Source organism: Gallus gallus, chromosome Z (genome assembly GCF_016699485.2).
Source record: "Gallus gallus isolate bGalGal1 chromosome Z, bGalGal1.mat.broiler.GRCg7b, whole genome shotgun sequence".
NCBI lineage: Eukaryota > Metazoa > Chordata > Aves > Galliformes > Phasianidae > Gallus > Gallus gallus.
In genome coordinates, this window is record NC_052572.1 from 11,044,101 (window position 1) to 11,066,569 (window position 22,469).

The 22,469-nt window shown below is 39.1% G+C and overlaps 1 protein-coding gene across 16 annotated transcripts in view; it reads left to right on the forward strand.

The window, feature by feature from the left end:
* RAI14 (retinoic acid induced 14) overlaps positions 1 to 22,469 on the forward strand; it is a 92,873-nt gene that overhangs the window by 34,533 nt on the left and 35,871 nt on the right. For 15 of the 16 annotated variants that reach the window (XM_046905976.1, XM_004937176.5, XM_040656513.2 and 12 more), the window contains one exon: positions 20,305 to 20,435. In XM_046905976.1, coding sequence (XP_046761932.1) covers positions 20,305 to 20,435 — 131 coding nt within the window. Of the gene's footprint in view, positions 1 to 14,248; positions 14,306 to 20,304; positions 20,436 to 22,469 lie in introns of those variants that run through there. The other variant, XM_040656512.1, reaches the window with a different exon arrangement.

The following is a 22,469-nucleotide window of genomic DNA, read 5'->3' on the forward strand; positions in this document are numbered from 1 at the left end:
ATTTGGTGATAATGATTCCTTTGCTTTAAAAAATTAAATAAATAAATAAATAAAGCAAGTGTATCTTGTTTTACAAGTAGGTGAGCTGTACATATGTACTGAATGTAAATTTGGATCAGTGTAGTTTGACAAATGCTGAAATAAGAGAAAGTTGTAAAATCAGTGCTATACATAAAAGCAGATAATGCCTTCCTTGTCCTGACCCGTTTATAGCTTCTGTTGACCCCCTTTCTCTGGATTTTGGGATCACCCCTGTGATGTGCAGGGATGCATGTACCTTAATTGTACGTTAATTTTATGTGCCATCTCCCTGTGGCAATTTCAAAACATATGCATGGAAATGTGTGCTTTTTTATTTCAACTGAGTGCTTATAGCATCCCATTCTGCACCCTTCTATAATAAATCTGTTGTGGTAGTGGGGGTTGGACTAGATGGTCTCAAAAGGTCCCTACCAACCCATGTGGTTCTGTGATTGTGCAGTTTTCCTACCTGTTTTCCTAGTTGGTGTTGAGTGAATGCTTTTTGGGGGAAAAAATATCCTATTACCTTTTTGAAAACTACTCGTGGTTGACCCAGCTGTACAGAATACAGATAAATGCAGACAATATGATTAAAATTTGATTGTGGGGAATAGGTCTCACTCCATCTTCCCATGTAAACAGTTAAGGAAAGTGGTCGCCTTTAGCTATGTGAATAAAATATATCATATCCTTTGATTTATTTTTTTTCCCTTCTTTTACAGCTGCTGGTGCAAGAAATGCCCTCTTATGTTGCATTCAGAAACAAAATAAGTGCTCTTGAATATGATATATCATTGTAGATGTGTCGATCTCCATTTTCATAGCTCTTTTCAGTCTTCAGGTGGCTGTGTTTGTTGTAGGGGCTTTCAGTGCATTTCCTAGACACAAATTATTTTAGGCTTGGTTTAGAAGAGATAAGGTCAAGAAGAGTCTGCTGTACTATTCTTTTAAAAATAAACATAGTGTTCATTCCAACTTGTGTCCCAAAACATCAACTTTCCCTGTCACAGAGACTGTAAGGATTAAACAAACAAAATAATCAGTATATTTTCTACAGCTACTGGGGAGGAAGCCTGCTCTGAATGTTTTCAGTATCCACTTGTTATCTGTGCAATTTATAACAAACAAAATAAAACAAAAAAGCCTTTGTTTTTAGCAGGTTCCTATTGCACCACAGTTTTAGTACTCCCATACATACTAGAATCTGGATGCTATGCTGGGATACTTTGGTCTTCTTCCTTTGTGTTGTTATTCTCTGCTCAAGCACATGGAAGTTGTCTGACTTTATCCAGCAGAGTGATGCATTTTGGTTAAATATATTCTGGGAGTTCTGCCAGAACTGTCTCTGAGTGGTCTCCAAGGTAACCAGACTTTTCCTGGCAGAATGGCTTTGGAAGTGACTGCACTGGTACAGTAGGAAGAAATGCATAATTTTTGACTTAGGTAGAAGTAACTAGCTCTCTCACACCTATGTGAGGCAGGCCCTGTCAAGTCTCTGAAAAGGTTCAGAATTTAGTCCCAGGTTCACGGGGCTGGAAGAGTCCAAGAGTTGAACTCTAATCAGCTTATAGTTTGAGAATGAATCTCTTTATGCTTGCCTGTTAAAGATTTTTTTCCCCTCAGCCAACTGAAAAAATAGTATTGACTTGTTCTGGCAGGTGGTATGTATGGAGCCAGTGAAATATATAATGGAACCTGAAGTCTTGCATGCATCCTCTTTTATATATATATATATATTTTATGTGTTTGTGAGACTAACTTTATATTTCTTGAACCATCATTTTTGATGGTTTAAAATCATTGAAGCGTTGCCCTACAGCATCTTATTTTTCCAGGTCTACAGACATGCATGAATTTTTTTATTGCCCTTTTGCCATGTCTTGCAGTTTCATGCAAACATAAACAATGCAGTATGTTATTTTTGCCATTACATTGAAATTCTATTGTTTTTATTTGCAAAATATTACTTCTCTTAAAATAGCATTAGCATGACTGGTTTTAGAGCTAGCAGTAATTCAGAATGTGTATATTGTGTCAGGATGTATGGAGTGTGTTGATAAAGCTCAGTTGAACTGGCTGTCATCCACTTTCCACTTCAGTTTTCCTGTTTGACATAAAACGTTTGGAAAACTTTTTGCACAGGCATAGAAATAATTGAATGACGCACTTTAAAATAAAACAAAGCTAAGGAAGTGGCTAGCTACTGATGAGGCTCAGTATTCAACTAAAACTTATAATTTGTTTCCAATTAATTATAACTGTCAAGATTTTCTTCTTTGGCCAAAATGTTTGTTATCTTCGTTTAAAACAAGTCTGAAATGGAGTGGTGGAATTCTCCTTCCCCTCTATCACTTATGTCTGAAACTGATCATTCATTTTAAATTCCAGTGTAAAAAGTTAGTGCATGAAACTCTCCTCTCTCTTTTTAACTCAGAGTAGAGGCTGCAGGTAACCATCCAGCAGTCATAAAGCCTGGCCCCCACTGTTTGGTGTCTTGTGCCATCTACAGCATTTGTACTGAAAGCATGTGGTAGAGGTGGTGGCCAAAGTGAGCATAACATCCCTGTTTTACAAAGGGCAAGATAATGTAACCAGTTCAGTGACTGTGCAGGCATTCAGCAAGCAGCCTAGGGCAACACGTTGTGTCAGGGTCTGAGTATAAAGCCCTGGACAAATGCAGGACAGAGGTTTAATTTACAGTGACGTGGCAGAGTGTGTGCCAAAACTTTCTTCACTCCTAACACTTCATGGCACATAGTCGCTCAGCTTCATAGGGCTGTTTGGAGATGCTGAAGAGTTCTTTGTGGCTTTTTTTTTTTTTTTTTTTCTCAAGCAGATAGAGTGCTTTGTGGTGTGATTATGGCAAATTGGATCTTTGTCTTTTTCAAACTTGATGATTCCATGATTCTGAAACCTGTCTGTTCACACTTCACTACGATTTCTGGAGTTACTATGGTAATATGTCTTCTGTATTTTGGTAATAGCAGTATGTTTTGATTTAATCTTTTCTGGAAAAGTAACAAGTGATTGATTTCACTTTCTTAGGATAATCTCTTCCCATTCAAACAGCATACTAAGCCAAAATGTCTAAAACGTGGCTTCTTGGAGGTTGTCGTAGGGCAGTTGTAGAATACTGTGTGGAGGTTTTTCAAATTCAAGACCTTGATTCTCAAGTACAGTTCAGTAAAAGGACAAAACTGAACCAATATGTGGTAACTAATATCTGGTAATTTACTGCAGTGCAATAAAAGGACAAAATAGATATGCTGTAATTGATACTTCACCTGTTTAAAGAAAATCATTTTGCTAATATCCAGGCCAAGGTTTTGAGAGTTTCCATTTCAGCTCCATATTTAGATGCAACAACAAGATAGCCAACTTTCAAAATGACCACGTGTTCAACAAATAATTCAGTACTTCTATAGCTGGACTTCAGTGGCACAAAACATACTTAATGTAACGTATGATAGTCCACTGAAGTTGTATTTTTCCATGGTATAGATTTAACCTCAGCCTCGGTCAGTGGCCATTTTATATGTCCTGTGTTTTTAATTCACTCCCAGAGTTACAAGTGTGGCTGCAGCCTCTCCTTGGTTTGTACTTCAACCCTTGACTCAAGTTACCATTACAAGCTCTTGCTGGAAGGTGATAAGAATGGGTTGCTGGGGTACGTGAATATCATACAATCAAAAGCATTCCAGGCTTCTGTATGTGTAATTCTCTGTGGTTAAGGCATCGTGGCCAAATTTGGTGACTTTAAGTAACTTTTTTTTCTACAGTTTTCTTATTAACTGTTGAGTTTATATTACAAAGTTGGCTTGCTGAATTCAAGGCTATGGTTTTCTTCTCTTGGTTAACTCTGGATTCTTGAAGTGGCTAAGAGACTGCTACAGCATGCAGGTTGCTTGAGTACAGAAGTTTCTTACCTAAATATGTTGGTGAGGTGAAGCACAGAAAAGGGTGGGGTTTCTTATTATTTTTATATTTTTTTTCTGCCTTTCTGCCCATTACTGAAGAAGATCAGTGTTATCATGAGTAATTAGCTGCTTCTCTAAGACAGCATTTCTATCATATCTTTGTTCTGGTGCCCATCAGGCTCTAGGGAGGCCAATATTTCTCCTGTTGCAGAGCAGGAGAGCTGTGATGTTCCTAACGTAAATCTGTTTAACCCTGTTGCTTTTAGCAACACAATGATTACTGGTTCAGATTGAGGGTTCTTCTGGCCCAATATCTCTAATGAATCTTTCTGCATAATGCACAGTGGGTTTCTCCTTGAACTCAGTCATTTAAAAGTCTTGCAACTGCAACATCCTTTGAAAGGAGTTCCACAAGTCTACCGCTGACTTTGCTATTTGGTTTTGAACTGGTCCCACTTTTATTTGCTGGTACTTCACTGTGCCAGACACTTAGTTGATCCACATGGACCTTCTCCATGTTACTGATAATTGTTTATTTCATTTCCTCCTTGCCTATCTTTGACACTAAGGCATCCTAGCCAGTTTGTTCTTCATATAGATTCTGTTTTGGATCATCTTTGCACTTTCGAACCCCTTCCAGCTCTACTGTCATTTTAGAAATAAATGGCACCAATACTGCATGCAAAATGTAGTATTACATATAGTAGGTGTACAGTGATCGTTCCTAACGCTTATTGACTTGATAAAGATGGGGCTGAGTCAGGAAACTTTGATGCTTTTCCTGGCTCACTTGTGTACTCACTTGGCTTATTGGTTTCTGCTTTTTCTCTCAACTTTTATGCTAGAGTGGTTAAGTGTGCATTCTCTCGGGGAGAATGATAGCTAGCATAGTGACTGCTAGGACTATGCCTGTGTTGGGAAGCAAGATGCTACTATATGGGCTGAGGGGGAGTGTCCTCATTGATCTTCTCTTGCCAATTTTGTCAGTGTGAGAAAGGAAAGTACTGCTGCTTGTCATTTTCCTTATGTTGATGGAATTGGTTTATTTTTTTCTGGTAGCTTGATTTGAATCATGTATAGATTTAAACTACCTATAATGAGAAGTGGAGTTTTTATAGAATTGTTAGACATTACAGACTCACTTAAGAGATCTGTGCAGACCTTTTAACGTGGAGCCCTAAATACAATGAGGACCAGGGTTATTAAAGTCTACCAAATGGTCACTGCTAATTCCAAATGGTTATAAAGCACATGAATATTTTTGGTATCAATAACTTCTAATGTGTATATTTTATTAATTAATAATTTGAGAAGTATTGTACTTGTCAGAGCTGATGTCTCTGATGTATTTCTTAGCAATTCTTTTCATTCAGCCTCTACACCGCCACTCAGTTTATGTCTGTTCTTAAATTATGTATATGCTTTCCCTTTCCCTAGATTTTTTTTAAAGGTAAACTTCTTTTGATTTGAAAATAGTCCTTCAAGCTCTTTTCTCTGAAATGTTCATGTTCATTGAGAATGAAGCGGTAATCAACCAAAGATTGTTTTTGAAAATTATAAGGGGAATCTTTTTAAAAGATGCATTCTTGAGGAAGTGTGTAACAAGTAGTTCATTACAGATATTTACCTGAGCCACGTTTGTAACAATAATAAATTATTTATGCATTAATTCAGACTTGAGGAGCAATGCCTATTTCTTTTCCAAGAGGAGACTGGAGAATATTTATGTTGGAGACTTCTAAAAAAACCTTTAGAAATAGCTAGCCAGATGGATTCAGAGAATGCTTTTGCATGTCACATATGTCTAACGCCTTTCCTTCTCCAGGGACGAAACTAGATTACATCATATTTTATGGTTACGGGACAGAATTTTAGTGGAACTTAGCCATATGGTTGAGTCATCTGTTCTCTTCAGTTTTGGAAGGATTATACTAGCATCTTCAAAAGGCTGTTGAATTTATTGGCCTCTTTTAGCCCATAAAATTTGGAAACCTTCTGCTGTTTCTGGCAATGAAAAACACCCAATTTTCAGCTTATTTATACAATTTGCAGTTATTAATTGAATACGTTAAAGTTGCTGTTAGGGGGTACAAAAAAGATGCTCATATCATGGGTTAATCTGGCTTTTAATGTCTTGTGAGATAGAAGGGCATCTCAAATGTGTATAATGCAGATTCTTAAAAAATATACTTTCTTTGCATTTTTGTCATGACTCACAAAGATCTTAGGATATATCTCTTCTTCTTCTCAGTCTTAAAACCCATTAAAAATCCTTGATCTCTTTTTCTCTCTCTTCAACTTGTTGCATAATTTATTGGAAAGCATGTATTTAACTCTCTGGTGACCATTTGCTCCTGGGAGTAGTCCAAATTCAGCAATTGTTTATTCATGGTTGCTGTATTAGCTGCTCTCTGCAGAATCCAGCATAGCCTTGGTGTGCAGTCTCAGTTTTTGAAAAGTATGTGGAGTAAACAGGATGTAACAGGGAGTGTGAATATTTAGGAGTATTTGTCAGACCACTCATAAGCGTCAAAGTGGAACAATGGCTTTAAGGGACTGTTTAATGAGATTTACATTATTACTGTACTTTCTTTTTTTCCTCATTTCAATACCTCTGTGGGCTGTCATAAAGAGGTTCTGACTGTAACAGGGATGTTTTTGATAATGGGGTAAGGGACTAATAGCACAGCAGGCCCACTTACTTTACATGGGATTGTGTGCTCTGTCTCCACAGAAATGCTGCACACTGTGCTGCCCTTCAGGATTTTGTACTTTCAGCATTTTTTCATTGTAGCTTTTTAATTCACTGTGACTTTGTACTGGAAAGATGAAAGTCTCAAGGTAGTTTAGCTGAACTCTCTTAATCCAGAAACTGTGCATGGAGCTTGTGAAGAGCTCACAATTTAAGATGGGCAGCCCTGGGAGAATTCCTTAATGTAGCAGCAGCGGTATTCCTCACTGCATCAAGACTGCACAGTCAAACCATTGCCAGCCCTAATTTCTGCTAACAGTAAATAGTTTGAGGCATGCAAATGTAATTCAGTTTTGGACTAATTAATAGGAGCTGAATGAATGTTTTTTAACAAAAAATAACACACACAATTGTGATTTCTGTCATTTGTGTGAATACTCCTAGAGAGTCAGGTGAGGTGGAGGTTGTCCAAATGAGCAAGAGCATGATAAGGATAGTGCTCAAGTAAATTGCACTTAGATGAGAATATTTAGATGAGAATTGGAGGTTCTTTACGTGTAGGCTCGTCCATTAATACTGAGCTGGGGTAGTTGTGACAGGCAGCAGATGGCTTGATCACTGTTTGAACTGACAAGAGTTAAACTTCCCAATACCCTGGGGTAAATAGCTTAGTTTCCACAGGCTGCCTGAAGAATAGTTTTCTAGCTGCAGCCCTGATGGGATGAAGGATGAGGTCATCTGTGCCTGGCAAACAGAAAATCTGTGTGAGGGGCACGTGATGCGTTATTCACTCCTGTAGAGAAAGGAAGGAGCTCCTTCAAGAGATGAACTGTTTCTTCTTTATGGAAGAAGTGGACCTGGGATGTGTTGGTTTAGTCTCAGCTAAACGTGATCTAGAAGTGTGCTCAGATTGCCAAGAAAGCCAGTGGCATCCGGGCTTGTGTCAGAAATAGTGTTGCCAGCAGGAGAAGGGAGGTGATCATCCCTCTCTACTCAGCTCTGAGGAGGTTGCACCTCAAGTACTGTGTTCAGTTTTGGGCCTCTCGCTACAAGAAAGACATTGAGGCCCTGGAGTGTGTCCAGAGAAGGGAAGTGAAGCTGGTGAGGATTCTCAAGCACAAGTCTTATTAGAAGCGGCTGAGGGAACTGGAATAGTTTAGTCTGGATAAAAAGGAGATTCAGAGGAGACCTTGTAGCTCTCTACAGCTTCTTGAAAGGAGGTTGTGGCGAGGTGGAGGTTGGCCTCTTCTCCTATCTAAGTAGCGACAAGATTAGAACAAATGGGTTCCAGTTGTGCCAGGGTAGGTTCACGTTGGTTCAGTATTAGGAAAAATTTCTCCTCCGAAAGAGTTTTCAGGCATTACAGTGGGCTGCCCAGGGAGGTGTTGAAGAAACACTTAGATGTTGTACTAAGGGTCATTGTTTAGTGGGGAAATATTGGTGGTAGGTGGATGGTTGGACTGGATGATCTTGGAGACCTTTTCCAACCTTGGTAACTCTATGATTCCTTGAGACTCAAGGGAAGAAGGTAGTGTGAGTGCCTGCTTGTTCTTCCCTTCCTTTTACATAAGGTGCCTGCCATGCTTGGGGAGTTGATGTGTGTACAGAGAATCTGATGTAGAAAACCTTGTTTAATTCTCAGTGCATGTGATGTGGAGAATAAATAATGCGGGAAGATGTGCTGTGAAATCTTTCATGCTCTTCTTCTCTGTCTGCTGAAGTTGAATTTCATGCAAAACAAAGCTTTCCTTTCCAAATGTTTGAGTCCTACTGATAATGCATTTTAGGTATAACTACATTATGCCTCTTAGATTATCCTTCTGTGCACCAATGCAAATTATAACAGATAAGCTTGGCTTGCTACTTTAATATTGGATTTCTGAGACACAACAAATGTTAGATATAGAGGTCAGTCCATGACAGAAATATCTGTCAGTAGCCTGTTGAAGGTCAGACAGATAGTGAAAAATTCTTGCTTTCTTTTGCAATTGTGAAGTACTTTTAGAGACTGAGTTGAGCCCTTAAAAGACTCCAAACAAAATAATTACTTGGCATAGGGATTTGTCTCTATGTATGCACTGTGTTTAGTTTGGCAATATCATGGGTTTCAGAATAGGAGTCTATAAACCAGTAACAGTGGATAAGTCATTACAAGAAGGATTAATTCAACTGTAAATAAACTGTTTATCTACTCTGAATAGTTTTGAGATTTTTAACACAGGTTTTGTTAGGAATTATAAAATGTTATTGCTTCCTGGGAGCTTAGTAAGTATCAAAAAGAATGCGAATTGGCTTGAAAAGCAGCCATCCAAGATGTTTTCTGATGCTTCCCGAGAATATTAAGATGGTGGAGTTTTGTCAAGTCATCCACTCAAGTTTTGTTAGCAGAAAAACAGAACAAAGCAAAATGACAACAGCCTTCATTATGAGCTGTTGCTATAAGGTAAACATTTGTAAGATTAAAAACAAGGTGCTCTAGTAACTTGTACCTTACAACAGTAGTAATATTAATCAATTTGTGTGATTCCTGACTTGGAGCAATTCTGCTTGATGCTGGACACATTTATTTTTCTTGTCTTCAGACTTCATAATTAGCCTTTGTCTCTCTGTTCCACTTTACAGAATACTGGGGAGGAAAAAAGGGCAATAGCCCTGAAATTAATGAAAATCATCTTTATGCAGAAGTGGCGAAATGAGCAAAGATTGGAAAGGTTTGGAAGTAGGTTTGGAAGTCCTAGGAAGTGAGGTAATGTTGGAGTTGATTGTTTTCACCAAAGTGGATGTCCTTTTGCTTGTCTGGAAGCAAGAATATCCACCAAGAACCTGTGGTCTCTGACTAAATTCACTAGTCAGCAGAAACTGGAAGATGTTGCTGAAGATCTGAGTAGATACAATGAGCTTAGGTGCTTATACCAGAAAATAACTGGTGCTGATGTTTGAAACCAGTCTGCTAAGGAGGTAGTATGTGTACAGCATTGTGTGTTCAAAGTTCAATGTCTGGAGTTGAGATGGTGATAAGAGCACAGAGCTTAGAACTATGTCTTGGTCATTAGGCACACTCTGATCCTCAGAGTCTGTTGTATCTAACACAGTATTGAGGAATGGAAGATAGTCAACACAATAGCTAAATAAACAAGCTTTGCTTGCAGATAGTTGGCAGTGTCCCTGTATCCTTCAGCCTGTTTATCACTGGAAAATACTTAACAGATCAAAAAGTGAGATTGGATTGTCTAACCAATTTCAAATCTCACAGTTTCACGCAAAGCAGTTGTATAACAGAAATCCTGAGGACTTGAAAGATTAAATGTCCTTTACGTGAGTTGCCGTCTGACCTTGATACTAGGTAAAAGTCTGTTAATTCAGAAGTTCTTCAGTCTTAAAATTTCATTAGAATGCTTTTCAAAGAAAGTTGTCTTTAGGCCTGCCATGCTGAAGATCAGTTCTATTTATAAAAATAGTAACAAATTATTGTAAGTATATAATATATGGTGTATAGTGTGTAAGTGTATAATAAATGTAAGGAAAACCTGAGGATTCTCTATGGTCTTTGGCTAACTATTAAGAAGGTAAGGTTTTTTGTGTAGATTTTCATGGTTTTTTTAAGCCTATGTTCTGATACCCCATGGATTTATTTATTTATCTATTTATTTTTTTGAAGGGCTGACGTGCTCAACATTGAACAGTTGTCTATTAGTTTCATTTTGGGTTTAGTAACATTTACATAATAATTTCAAGATGAGAAGAACTGTTATCTGAGTGCATTGTAGCTCAAATCCTTAAAATTATGATTGAAGGCATGACAATGGGAGATGATCACTTCAGAGAGGAGTTTTTACTATTGCCTTGGCTTCAGTAACTATGAAATGATAGAGTTCAAGATCCTTAGGTCATCGAAGAGGGTTTGCTGCAAACTCACTACTCTGGGCTTCAGGAGAGCATATTTCAGGGATCTACTTGGCATGGTGTTGTGGGAGAAAGCCCTGTAGGGAAGATGGGCCCAAGAAAGCTGGTCAGTATTCAAAGGACCATCTCCACGCCCAAGAGCAGTGCATCTCAAAGAGAAAGCAAGAAGGGGAAGAATGCCAGGAGGCCTCCATGAATCAACAAGGAGCCCCTGGCCTTATTTGAGTGCAAAAAGAAAGTCTATAGGGAGCAAAAGTAAGGATGGATTAGCTGAGAGGCACGCAGAGAGGCTGTTAAGGCAGCCAGAGAGCAGGTTAGGAAAGCTGAGTCCCAGATGGAATTAAATTTAGCAAGGGACATAAAGGGAAAGGCTGGGGAAGATGTAGGCCCTCTTTGGAAGGAAACTGGTGAGCTGGTTATGAGAAATGTGGAGAAGGCTGACGTGCTCAATGACTTCTTTGCCTCAGTCTTCTCCAGCAAGATTGCCCAAGCTGCAGAAAGCAAAGGGAAGAACTTGAAGACTACCCACTATAAGTGAAAATCAGTTTCAAGACCATTTAAAGAACCTGAAGGTGCACAAGTCTGTGGGACCTGGTGAGATCTATCCACAGGTTCTGAGAAAACTGGCAGATGAGATTGCCAAGCCACTATCCATCATATTTGAAAGGTCATGGCAGTTGGATCAAGTTCCCACTGATTGGAAAAGGGGAAACATAACCCCCATTTTCAAGAAGGGAAAAGAAGAAGATCTAGGGAACTGCAGGCCAGTGAGTCTCACCTCTGCACCTGGAAAGATCGCAGAATAGATCTAAGGCACATGGAAAATAAAGATGAGGTGATGGGTGGTAATCAGCATGGCTTCACCAAAGGCGAATTATGCTTATGAACTTGGTGGCCTTTGATGATGGAGTTGCATCATTAGTGGATAAAGGAAGAGCAACTGACATCATCTACCTAGACTTTTGCAAAGCATTTGACTCTGTCCCACAAGACATCCTTGTCACTGAATTGGATAAAAATGGATTTGATGTATGGACCACTCACTGGATAAGGAATTGGCTGGATGATTGCATTCAGAGAGTTCTGGTCAGTGGCTCAGTGTCCTAATGGGAGCTGATGACAGGTGGTGCTCCTCAGGGACTGGTACTGGGACCAGCATTATTTAACATATTTCTTGGTGACATGGACAGTGGGATCGTGTGCACTAGATATGAGCAGTATTTGAGAGTTGTGTATGTCCCAGCCTGCTTGAAACCCCATGGTATGTTGCTGAGTGCACTAGATTTGGGCCAGCCATTTACTTTGATCTGTCTGGACTGTATCAATGCATTGGCTTCCCTTGCAGTTTCTGGACTCTGCCTTTTCACTATCTTACTCTTACAGAAATGAAATCGCACATTTAAATTATGAAGAATTGTGCAGATTGCTACCAATGACCTTTTGGCTACCGTGCATATGGAATCTGACTGAAATCTGTCAAAAAGTAACGAGAAATTAGTAAAATTAAATATTTCAGCTAAGCAGTGATCTCTTATATGCATCTCTTTCCATTTTCATTGTCCTCTTGAGTATTCTTAGAACACAGCTCACAAAAGGCCACAAATTCCAGTCATGAATTAAGCAATACCACACTAACTTTTCTCAACATCTTGTAAATTATTTTTTCTCTTCTGCAAGCTTACAGTTTCAGATGGCCATTTCTATCAGCCTGTTCTCTGCTGGTGAAAGACTTTTATGTCACAGCATGTAGTCACCTTTTGCTGGGAGACTTTCAGGGCAGTCCTACTGTCTGATATAAGTGCCCTGCTGAGTGACTTGCTGTTCAGTTGTATTATTCCAGGGGTCAGCATGAAAAAACAGTTTTCTTCAGTAATAATCACTTCTTTATCCACAGAAACTGCTCAATGTATGTGTAATTATCAAGGTTTTACTGACAGTCTACCATTAGTACTTTGCTAATACTGGTGATTTGATTATTTCCTGCATCCATATGATGGTTTTTCTCTCCTGTTCGAATAGAATTTGTGCTTTGACACAAATATGGTCCCTAGTATCAAGCAGACCTGGTTCTTTGCATACCATTATTCCATGTAGGCAGTGTAGTAGAAGGAGCAACAGAACAATCAAGTGACAGTTCTTGTTTGTAGCAAGTTTCACAGAATCATAGAATCATCAAGGTTGGAAAGAAGTTCACAAGCTACTTGCTTTACCACTACTGTTTCCACTTGTAAATAAATGCTTTTGTAAGCTCTGTGAACTGCAAATGTTTCTTTTACTTATATAAATATAATTGATGTTACTAGCCATCAGTTATCTCAAGTAGGGAATATGATTGGCCAAGAGAAGCTGGGAAAGACTTTCTGATATAGCAGTTATTAATATACAGATAATTTCACAAAGGCCTTTGTCACACTTTGCCTTTTTGATAACTTAATTAGAGATCAAGACATTATTTGTGGTAAAGTTAATGAACATAGCATCTATTGGCACAGGTTACAGGGCACTGCCTCAGTGGGGTGTGGTGCAGCAAAGGTTAGCTTGCAGTGGCTTTGGTGACTAATGAAGCACCTGGGCAGATTTCGAAAAGTATTTAGGAAAGTGCTGGTTCCCCAGCAATTGGCAGGGTTCTTGAAAGTAGTAGCTTCTGGGGTTAACTAACCTCTGAATGTCCTGGGAGCTGCTGCCATAGTTTTGGACAAGTTGTTGATAAGTCCAGAAAATCTTGCCATTCTGCAAGGGAGATTTTCAGTCACACCTTTCATGTTTGTTTCTGGCCAATTCAGTCTTGGGAATGGAGGACGGGCAAGTTTAGATTACTTAACCACTTATCACTGAGTCCTGGGTTAAATGTTTTCAGATAAGGCATTCTTTTGAGAAAAGCCATCATCTGTTGTTTTAACTTTGAAAGATGTTTTGTACAGTTGAATGCATTCCCTACAATAGCATTGTTCTTAGGACCTCTTGGGAAATCCAGCATATGCAGGCTTTTGTGGATGACCTTGTGATGCAGTGGTGTTCAGGGTCTTTGCCATGCAATTGTGACGCCAATTTTTAAGTATTCCTTTCCTTTTCAGACATCAAGTTGCTGAGTTTGAAGTTACCAGGAATTTCAATTTGCTACTCAGCTTCCCTGCAGTTCTGATTTCACTAGAGATAACATAACTCTGTCTCCAATAGGTTTGTAACAATGCAAGGTCACTTATATCATCTCCTGTAGGCTGCATGCCAAAGATAAAGAAACACAGTTGTTGTCCAATTAATGTTTGCTCAGGTCTTTGCACATGGGAAACACTGTGTACAAGTGCTAAGTAGAACTGTCACCTCTTGTTATATGTTGTTGTTTCTTGCATGGCATTTACTGAAAATCTCAGATTATTGAGAATTAATATCGTGATGTGATTGTGATGGAAAATAAGAAAGTATCTTTCTTAAGCATTTTTTAAATTCTTGAGCTTCTCATCCGGAAGCGAAAATGTTCATTTTGTCTGAGAAACCAAAACAATGCTTAAAATAGTTAATGCAAGATTTATCTATAAAAAGTAGGTTTTGAGATAAGATTTATCTTTGGACTCAAAACAATTTGCTATCTAAGCATACTGTGTGTGATCACAATGGCAAAGGATTTTTAACATGCATTTCTAGCACCACACAGTAACTATTTGATTATATGACTGCAGGATACCTATAATTCCTGGGTTTGCAGAGGAAATAACTTTTCTGTCTGTGGCTGATGGAGCTGCAGCTGGGACAGTTACGAAGATTGTCGATGCAGGTACTGCGTACAGTTCGCTTTTGGCTCCGGTACCATGCCTTCTTTAATGAGTAATCATAGAACAGTCAATCAGTTCCCTCCTGCCTTCTTCCTCACTCCCCAAACCTCAGTCTGACAGTGCCTTGTGAAGGAGTGGCTTCCCTTCCTGAACCTGGCTAGCTCTGTCCTGCAGTCTTCTTTCTCAGGTTCCTAAATGTTTAAGCATGGAAAATTTTGGCTTCTGTCAGCATTATAGTTAGGGCTATTGGAGGGGGGTGGATTATCTGCTCCCCTATATAAATACACTCCTGTTAGTAGGAGGAGATTGCCTATTTGTTGGCAAGACAGAAAACTTCCTTTTATCCAAAAGCATACACTTCTTGAGCATTGATCACTATTCATTTCTCTTCATATCCAATGAGTGTAATCATGACCTAAATTTAACAGCACACTGATGTTCAAAAAAAAATAAAGGGGAGAGTGAGCAGCTGGAAATGTGCAATGTGAGATACTAATTCTGCTATATGAGGATGAAATATGTCTCATTAGCTAAGTTTTGCATGTTTTTACAAAGCATTGTTATTGCAGAATGTTAACTGTTTGGGGGACTTTGTCTTGTTCTTGTTGAGGGAGGGATAAAGAAGGCTCACATGTACAATCTCTACCATAGGGATTCTACCAGCTTAGCTACGTGGAAATGTTTGCCTTTAATACCAAGCTGCTTGGTTTTTTTGTTGTTTTTTTTTTCTAATCTGCATATATCATGGTGTGCCATAATGTCCAGGTTGCTCAATTGACTAACTTGCAAATTTGCAACATTCTTCAAAAAATACAAACAAAACATCCTTTGGCTTTATTGCTGACAAAATGCATCTACTTAACTGCTTGAGTCTGGCAGTTTTGTTGCTCTGACACTATACTCAAGAGATTCTCAGAAGATGCTACTGCTGTTCTGTGTTAGCATTAGCTTGTGCCCTATGTGAATTTGCTCACTTACACATATTTATCAATGACCTGGATGATGGAGTCAAGTGCACTCTCAGCGAGCTTGCAGATGACACCAAGTTTGCAGATAACACCAAACTGAGAGTTACAGTTGATATAATAAAGAAAGGGATGCCATGCAGAGGGACCAGGACAGGCTCAAAAAGTGGCTATACAAGCACTGAATGAGGTTCAACAGGGCCTATTGCAAGGTGTTGCATTTGGGTCAGGGCAATACCGGATATGTGCATAGAGTGGGAGAAGAGCTCCTTGAGAGCAGCCCTTCAGAGAAGGATTTGAGGGTTCTGTGAATGAAAAGCTGGACATGAGCTAGCAGTGTGTGCTTGAAGCCTGGAAGGCCAGCAGTATCCTGGGCTGCATCAACAGAGGGGTGGCAGCAGGGAATGAGAGGTGATTGTCACCCTCTGCTCTGCTCTTGTGGGGCCCCAGCTGCAGTACTGAAGTAGCCCAGGCCCCCAGCACAAGAAGGATATGGAGCTGTTGGAGCAGGTCCAGAGGAGGTCATAAAGATGCTCAGAGGGCAGGATCACCTCTTCTATAAAGAAAGGTTGAGGGAGCTGGGCTTGTTTAGCTCGGAGAAGACTTCAGGAAGACCTCAGGCAGCCTTCCAGTACTTACCAGGAGCTTATTAACAGGAGGCAGGTAGTGATAGGAAAAGAGGGAAGGGTTTTAAACTAAAAGAGGGGAGATCTAGGTTAGATACTAGGAGGAAATTATTTACTCAGAGGGTGGTAAAGCACTGGCATAGGTTCCCCAGAGAAGTTTTGGATGCCTGAAGGCCTTCAAGGCCAGGTTGAGTGGGACCCTGGACAGCCTAATCAGATGGAAGGCAACTCTACCCATGGCAGGGGTTTGGAACTGGATGGTCTGTAATGTCCCTTCCAAACTAAGCCATTCTGTGATTCTCTGAGTGCATGTCTAAGCATCTAGGTTGTAACAGGAAACATTAATTTATGCTACTTGAAAGAGAAGTAAGTGACAGGACTGAAGCTTCTAAAGGGTTATTTGGTGGGTGATGCTATGCTGCCTGGCTGGAATGTAGTTTTGTCGGTGGGTGTAGATAAAACAAGGAATCAGCAATGAACCTTGTAATAGAGGAGGCAGCATGTACCGCATGGGCAGCTGAAAAAAATTGCCTTAGAGAAATGTTTGGGCTTCCTGGATAAGTGGTGTAGGATGGTTTGTGGGACTACAGTGGCAAAAGCTTGTTGCAGAGGGCTTAAGAAGTTAAGGTCTCCTGTTACATCATCTGCAGACTACCTCAGGCCTTCCAATGCTCTTGGCTATGGAGAGCATCTCTCATGTCCATGTTGTCCAAGAAAAACAAATGTACTGCTGCTGCGTGATAAGTGACAGCTCAAGGTGCCTTTTACAGACATTTACTGAGCAGTAGCAGCGGCAGCTGGAAGTTTCCGTGTTTTACATTGTCCCACATGAAGTTGAATAGTGCAGTTGACATGCTAGAGAGCAGGGATGCTATCCAGAAGGTTCTGGGCATGCTTGAGAGGTGGCCTGTGCCAGAGAGGTGGCCACTTTTTATCAGGGCATGTAGCGACAGGGCAAGGGGAAATGGCTTTAAACTGACAGAGGGTAGATTTAGACTAGATATTAGGAAGAAATTCTTTACTGTGAGAGTGGTGAGATGCTGGAACAGGTTGCCCAGTGAGGTTGTGGATGCCCCCTCCCTGGAAGCATTCAAAGCCAGGCTGGATGGGGCTCTGAGCAATCTGGTCTGGAGGGAGGTGTCCCTGCCTATAGCAGGGGGTTGGAACTTGGTGATATTAAATATACCTTCCAACCTAAAGCATTCTATGGTAAGTTACCTCTTAGATCTTTTGTGGACGTTTCATGATAACTGTGACTCGTGGGTTCAAAAACAAGCTAATATTGTAAGAGACCCCAAAAATGTTGTAAATGCAACAGTCAGTGTCTCTGATCAGGGATCTCTGCTTTCTGATCTGCTCTGTGCACCAGTGGCTTTGCAGTTTTTGATTACATGAGTTGCTGTGAAACTCACTGACTTAAATTTCTCCAAGTTGGTTCCAGCCATGTGTGCAATGTCTTTGTGAGCATGTATTGTTACTTCCAGATATGTTTTTCCTGAAGAGAATGGATAATAGAGCTAAAATTTCCTATAGAAGTGGTTATTTTTGAGAGTCTGTTGTATGCCATTTATTTATTAGCCATCCCTTTAACTTCAGTGCAAGGCTGCTGTGGAATGCAGTGGAGGAGTAAAAACAGTTCAGTCATATTAGAGGAATACTTAAGCAACAGTTGATACCTGAATGGTTTCTTTTTCTTTTTTTCCATGTTTGGACAATTGTCTTCCCCATTCCATTTTGCACATTAAAAAAAAAAAAAAAAGTCTCTAAATAGATTTATATAACTTGCATTATAGGTAATTGTGTATAATTCTCAGATAACTTGAAAAGAAACTGGGTCTTTCATCTTTTAAGAATCTTACAGAGAATACAGCTATTTTAATTTTTTAAATGAGCCTAGCTGTTACACAATGACAAAGGGAAAGTATGTTCTTTTGTCTTTAAGGAGCAAAACAAAAGAGCCAGTATGATAGCAATAAAGCTGTTGTAGCATCACTAAGGAAATCTGAAAACATGCAATTAAAAAAAGTACAGTTGGATTAAGTATTTGACAGTGTAAGACTGGTCATTTCTTCAGCAATTTTCAGTCGTGGTGTTTAGAAGAGGTACTAATTAGATACAGAACTAGCACCCTGAAAACAAAGGTCCAAAATGACCGATTTTCCTGTTTTAGTCTCTAGTCTCCATGGCTTTCCTCTAAATAGAGAAGAGAATTACCAGTGTTGTGTAAAAAAATAAGGAAATGGACATGGGTGGCTGTTCTTTGATGCTGAGATGGAGCTGGCAGACCTGAGTTTTTCAGGGTCTTCATGAGACACTGCTTTGCCTAACATCTTGTCAGTGTTTGACTCTGTTTAATTCATAGATACGATGGATTCTGACTAGTGGTACCTGAGTTAGGGTTATCAGTTACCTGCTCTCTCTTCCTTTGTGAAGACTGGGGGGGGGCAGAAAAAATGTGTGGGATTTAGGTGCTATTAATACTTTGCAGTCATCAGGGAATTCACTAAGTATCTTATATTTAAATATCTTATATGGCTGCATAATAAAAAACCCACAGAATCAGGGATAAGCACCAACATAAAAAGCACAATACATTGTCAAACAAACTGTTAATTCTAAAACATTTTATTTACTAAGAAGACATTTTTTCCCTAACATCTGTTTTTGATAGTAGGCTCTCTTTAAAAGGATAAAAAAATCCTAACTGAAGAATATGCAGTGAGTTTCATTTTAGGTGGAGCCTGCTGCTTGAAAGGGTATTCATTGCCATGGAGTCTAAGTATTGCTAGGGGAAACATCATTTTTTGCAGACAAAACTATTGCTCTGCAATCTACAGATATCTATTCCAGTGGTGTAAGAATAAAGAATATAACCTGCTTGATGCAGTTACCCACCTTTCATAACAGTGCCATAAGCCTGCAATTGTTCTTTGTCTTCTGCGTGCCACTTCCTTTGACATAGCAACCATTCATATTCCTGGTTCCAGGTGTTGCTCTTTCAACTCCTGTCTACTTTCTTGCCTGGACTGTACTCACATTAATGTTGCGTTGCTGTTTTTTTTTTAGTTGATTTTCTTTAATAAATAATTAATCTAATTTGCTTTTAAATAACTGGTAAGGTGGAACACTTTTCTTCCCTTCTACTTTTGAGAGAGTGCAGAGCCTGCAGAGCTGGTCTGTACCAATGTGCAGCTCATACATTTTTTCTCACAAGCCCAGACGGCGGTGCATTGAACATTTTGTTCAGCTAGTGGCAAAAAAAAAAAAAAAAAAATCTCTACAAAGTGTTAGAACAAAGTGCTCTTTAAGCTGAATATTTCTCAAGGAACATATTAATATGATTTCAGTCTTTGCCAAAGTTGTTTGTACTGAAGTCCAGTACTGATGAACAGATAGTTACGCTGGAGATGAGCTAACTGATGTCAAAGGGAAGGCTGTAATCTGTTGAAGATACTTTACTGAGTGTAGCAGGATGTAATGCTAAGCCAAAAGCAGCTTTTAATTGCATGTGCATCAGATGTTCTTCCTGAAGGCTATACCTTATTGTTAGCCCAGTCTAGAAAGCATAGCTGGAACTTTTCCCGAGCTTTATTTTTTTTGCTGTGATTACATGGAATATAAAAGGTTACTTTGCTTTCTTAGTAACTTCCTAGATTCTGGTTACAGATCTGGTAGAAGAAATATGCTGTGTCCTGAGAGCCTGGAATTGTAGTGGGCATCATCACATTAGGAAATAGTGTCCTTTCATTGATACAGGTGATGAGAATCTCCAAAGAGATATTAGTGAGCTGTGTTTGGAAAGGTTTAAATGTAAGGTGCTTGTATTTTGCTTTCAGTAGTACTATGGATATACTGTCCGTTGTAGCTTGATTCCTTTGTTTTAAGGGCAGGCATGGCGGTTAAAATCTTGGTAGAATTAGTTACAGCCAGCAAAGGTAAGTCTCTTGACCTGTTACGCTCCATGAAGTGGGACAATGGAAAGACCTGAAATATGTAAAGTTTTGGCTGGCCTGTGTTTGTAGGTAGGATGTGAATCAACTGAGATAGCACACTGGTTGTCTGTCTGATGTGTGTGATGGGGCAAGTATAGCTCCAAAATAGAAAGCAGGACTAGACAAATGGCGGAGAACTCTTTCAAATAGAGTAGGAGCAAGTGGCATCTGCACTACTCTTCTACAGTGTTTCCATATTAGAGGTCATCTTTGGTGATGACTTAAGTCCTGGCTTGAGCCATTGACTACTTGGGAGCTTGTGCTACACAGGTTGCAACTTTATTTAATGCACCTTTACCTTGTGCCTTCTTTGACCTTTTGACTCAGCTTTTGTTGGTGCTGAATATGTGCAAGATCATTCCAGGAAGCCTGTGTACAGTGCTGGTATTAACAATGTTTCTTTCTCCTTTTACTGCAGACTAATGAGTGGAATAAGAATGATGATCGGCTGCTGCAGGCGGTGGAGAATGGTGATCCTGAGAAAGTGGCTTCACTGCTGGGTAAAAAGGGAGCCAGTGCCACCAAACAAGATAGTGAAGGCAAAACTGCGTAAGTCTAACTTAAATTTGTGATTTAAACTTGATAGTGGGGGAAAGCAGCCTTGGATATGCATGCTACTGCTAAGAATGAAGAACCAGAAACCATCCTGAAAACAAAGGTACCATTTCTTAATCAGAAACCTATTGAACTAAATTGAAGCTCATCTGCTGGACAGATTGATCTTATTTTAGTACAGAGTATTTTGAGCCTTGGGAATTTCATGACACCGTACAGATTGCACACTCCAAAAGGCATTAATCTTAGGGTCTATTTTTTCCTATGAGCATTGGCTTAATGACATAGAACTGAAGACAATTTTTATGCCTAATGGTTTAGTTTGAACTGAAGTTTTTGTGATGGGCTTTTAAAATCTTGCAGATACTAATGACTTGTGCAACTGTTCCTTGTTTTGATTGAAATTTGGCAATGAAAGTTCTGTGTGAATGAGGTTTCTTTCACAATCTCAGTATATTTTTCATTGAGACTCAGTGTATTATTTTCTTCTATTCTTCATCTTGTTCTCTGATGAGCAGTCTTCATTGTGGAAGATAAAAGATAAAAGATTCCAGTAAGAAAGTTACAATATGGGATTGCTGTCTTTAAGCTTTCTTAAGGGACTGGGAGATGATTAAATAAGTGTAAAATAGGCTTCCCATGAGAAAACCAAAGCCTTCAAAAATTCTGGATAGATGGAGAGAAAGGAAAGCAATTTCTAGTCTTAGGATAGACAGAATGAGGCAGTTTATAACAAATAATAGGTTCTAATGAATTATCTTTGCATTATTTATTGAGTCACATTCTGTTTCTTGCTTGATCTGTTTTGAGTTTTCTACATCTGTATTATTTCTGTTCTGCATCTGAGGAAACTAAATTATGGCAGCAACTCATAATGATCTGCAGCTTCATACTGCAAAAGTCCACATTCTGTTAATTACTTTAAGTGGCCTTTCTCCATACACAGTATGATTTTAATTTTAAAAGTTGCATGTGTGTGTTTTTCTTTTGTAAAAGACATAATCAGAGCATGACTTTTTTCAAGTCTTCTGAAATGGAGATATATTTAGCGTCTTGTCTTTTTTCTAGTCAGTTTAATGTTTGGAGCTGAAGTCCTAAGCTGCACTGTGTCCAGTGTAACGCTGGTATTCTGCAAGTTTTGTATATAATTTGATACTGATTTTTTTTCCAGGAAGGCAAGCAATACTGAAATTATCAATAAATATACACAAGCCTTTTGACTCTGAATACTGAGTTTGTAACTGTAGGGATTTGGTGTAGTGGCTTTCATATTTACAAAAACAGTCTTCAAAATTTACTCTTCTTTGGAGTTGCAAATAAAGAAGTCAACTATATATTTCTATTGATTAATCAGCTACTAATTATGCAGATACATATACTGTTTATTTTAATATTTTTAAATATAATTTGATTTAACTTTAGTTTAGAAATATAAATTAATGCTGTAAAGATCTATGTTTTTACTAATTTAGTATGCTCAGCTAATTATCATTTACTTTTAAAGTATTTCAGTGTAGTGGTTTAAAAAAATAAACTTGAGAGAATGCAAAAAATACCATTGTTGTGATGCAGAAATACAGCTTGTCAGCTCTCATTCTGTTTCCAGTGCTTTGAGAAGCTAAGCAGACCGGCTGGAGTTATTTCTTCAGTTTTGAAAGATACAGACAGACAGGTACAGAAGCCATGACACTGATGTGGAGAGACACAACTACCAAAGAGTACTGTGATCCAGAAGTGTTCTTTAGTATGGCTTATTACTAGCAGGCAATTTCTTGTTTTAATTTTCCCGATTTCAGAGTCTTTTTAATTTTTAGTGTGTCTGTATACATGTATGCTCTGAAACTGAAATACTGTTGCCTAAGCAACATTTCTAAATGCAGAATGAAGCACAGCCATAATTTCCACCCAGATAGGCTTGTGTCTCCTGTGTTTGCAGTGCAATTCCAGGGCTTCATATCTGTGCAGTGAATCTTGGGTGCCTAGCAGAGCTGTTTTGTTCCCCCTCTCAATCTCTGGTTAGAGGCACAG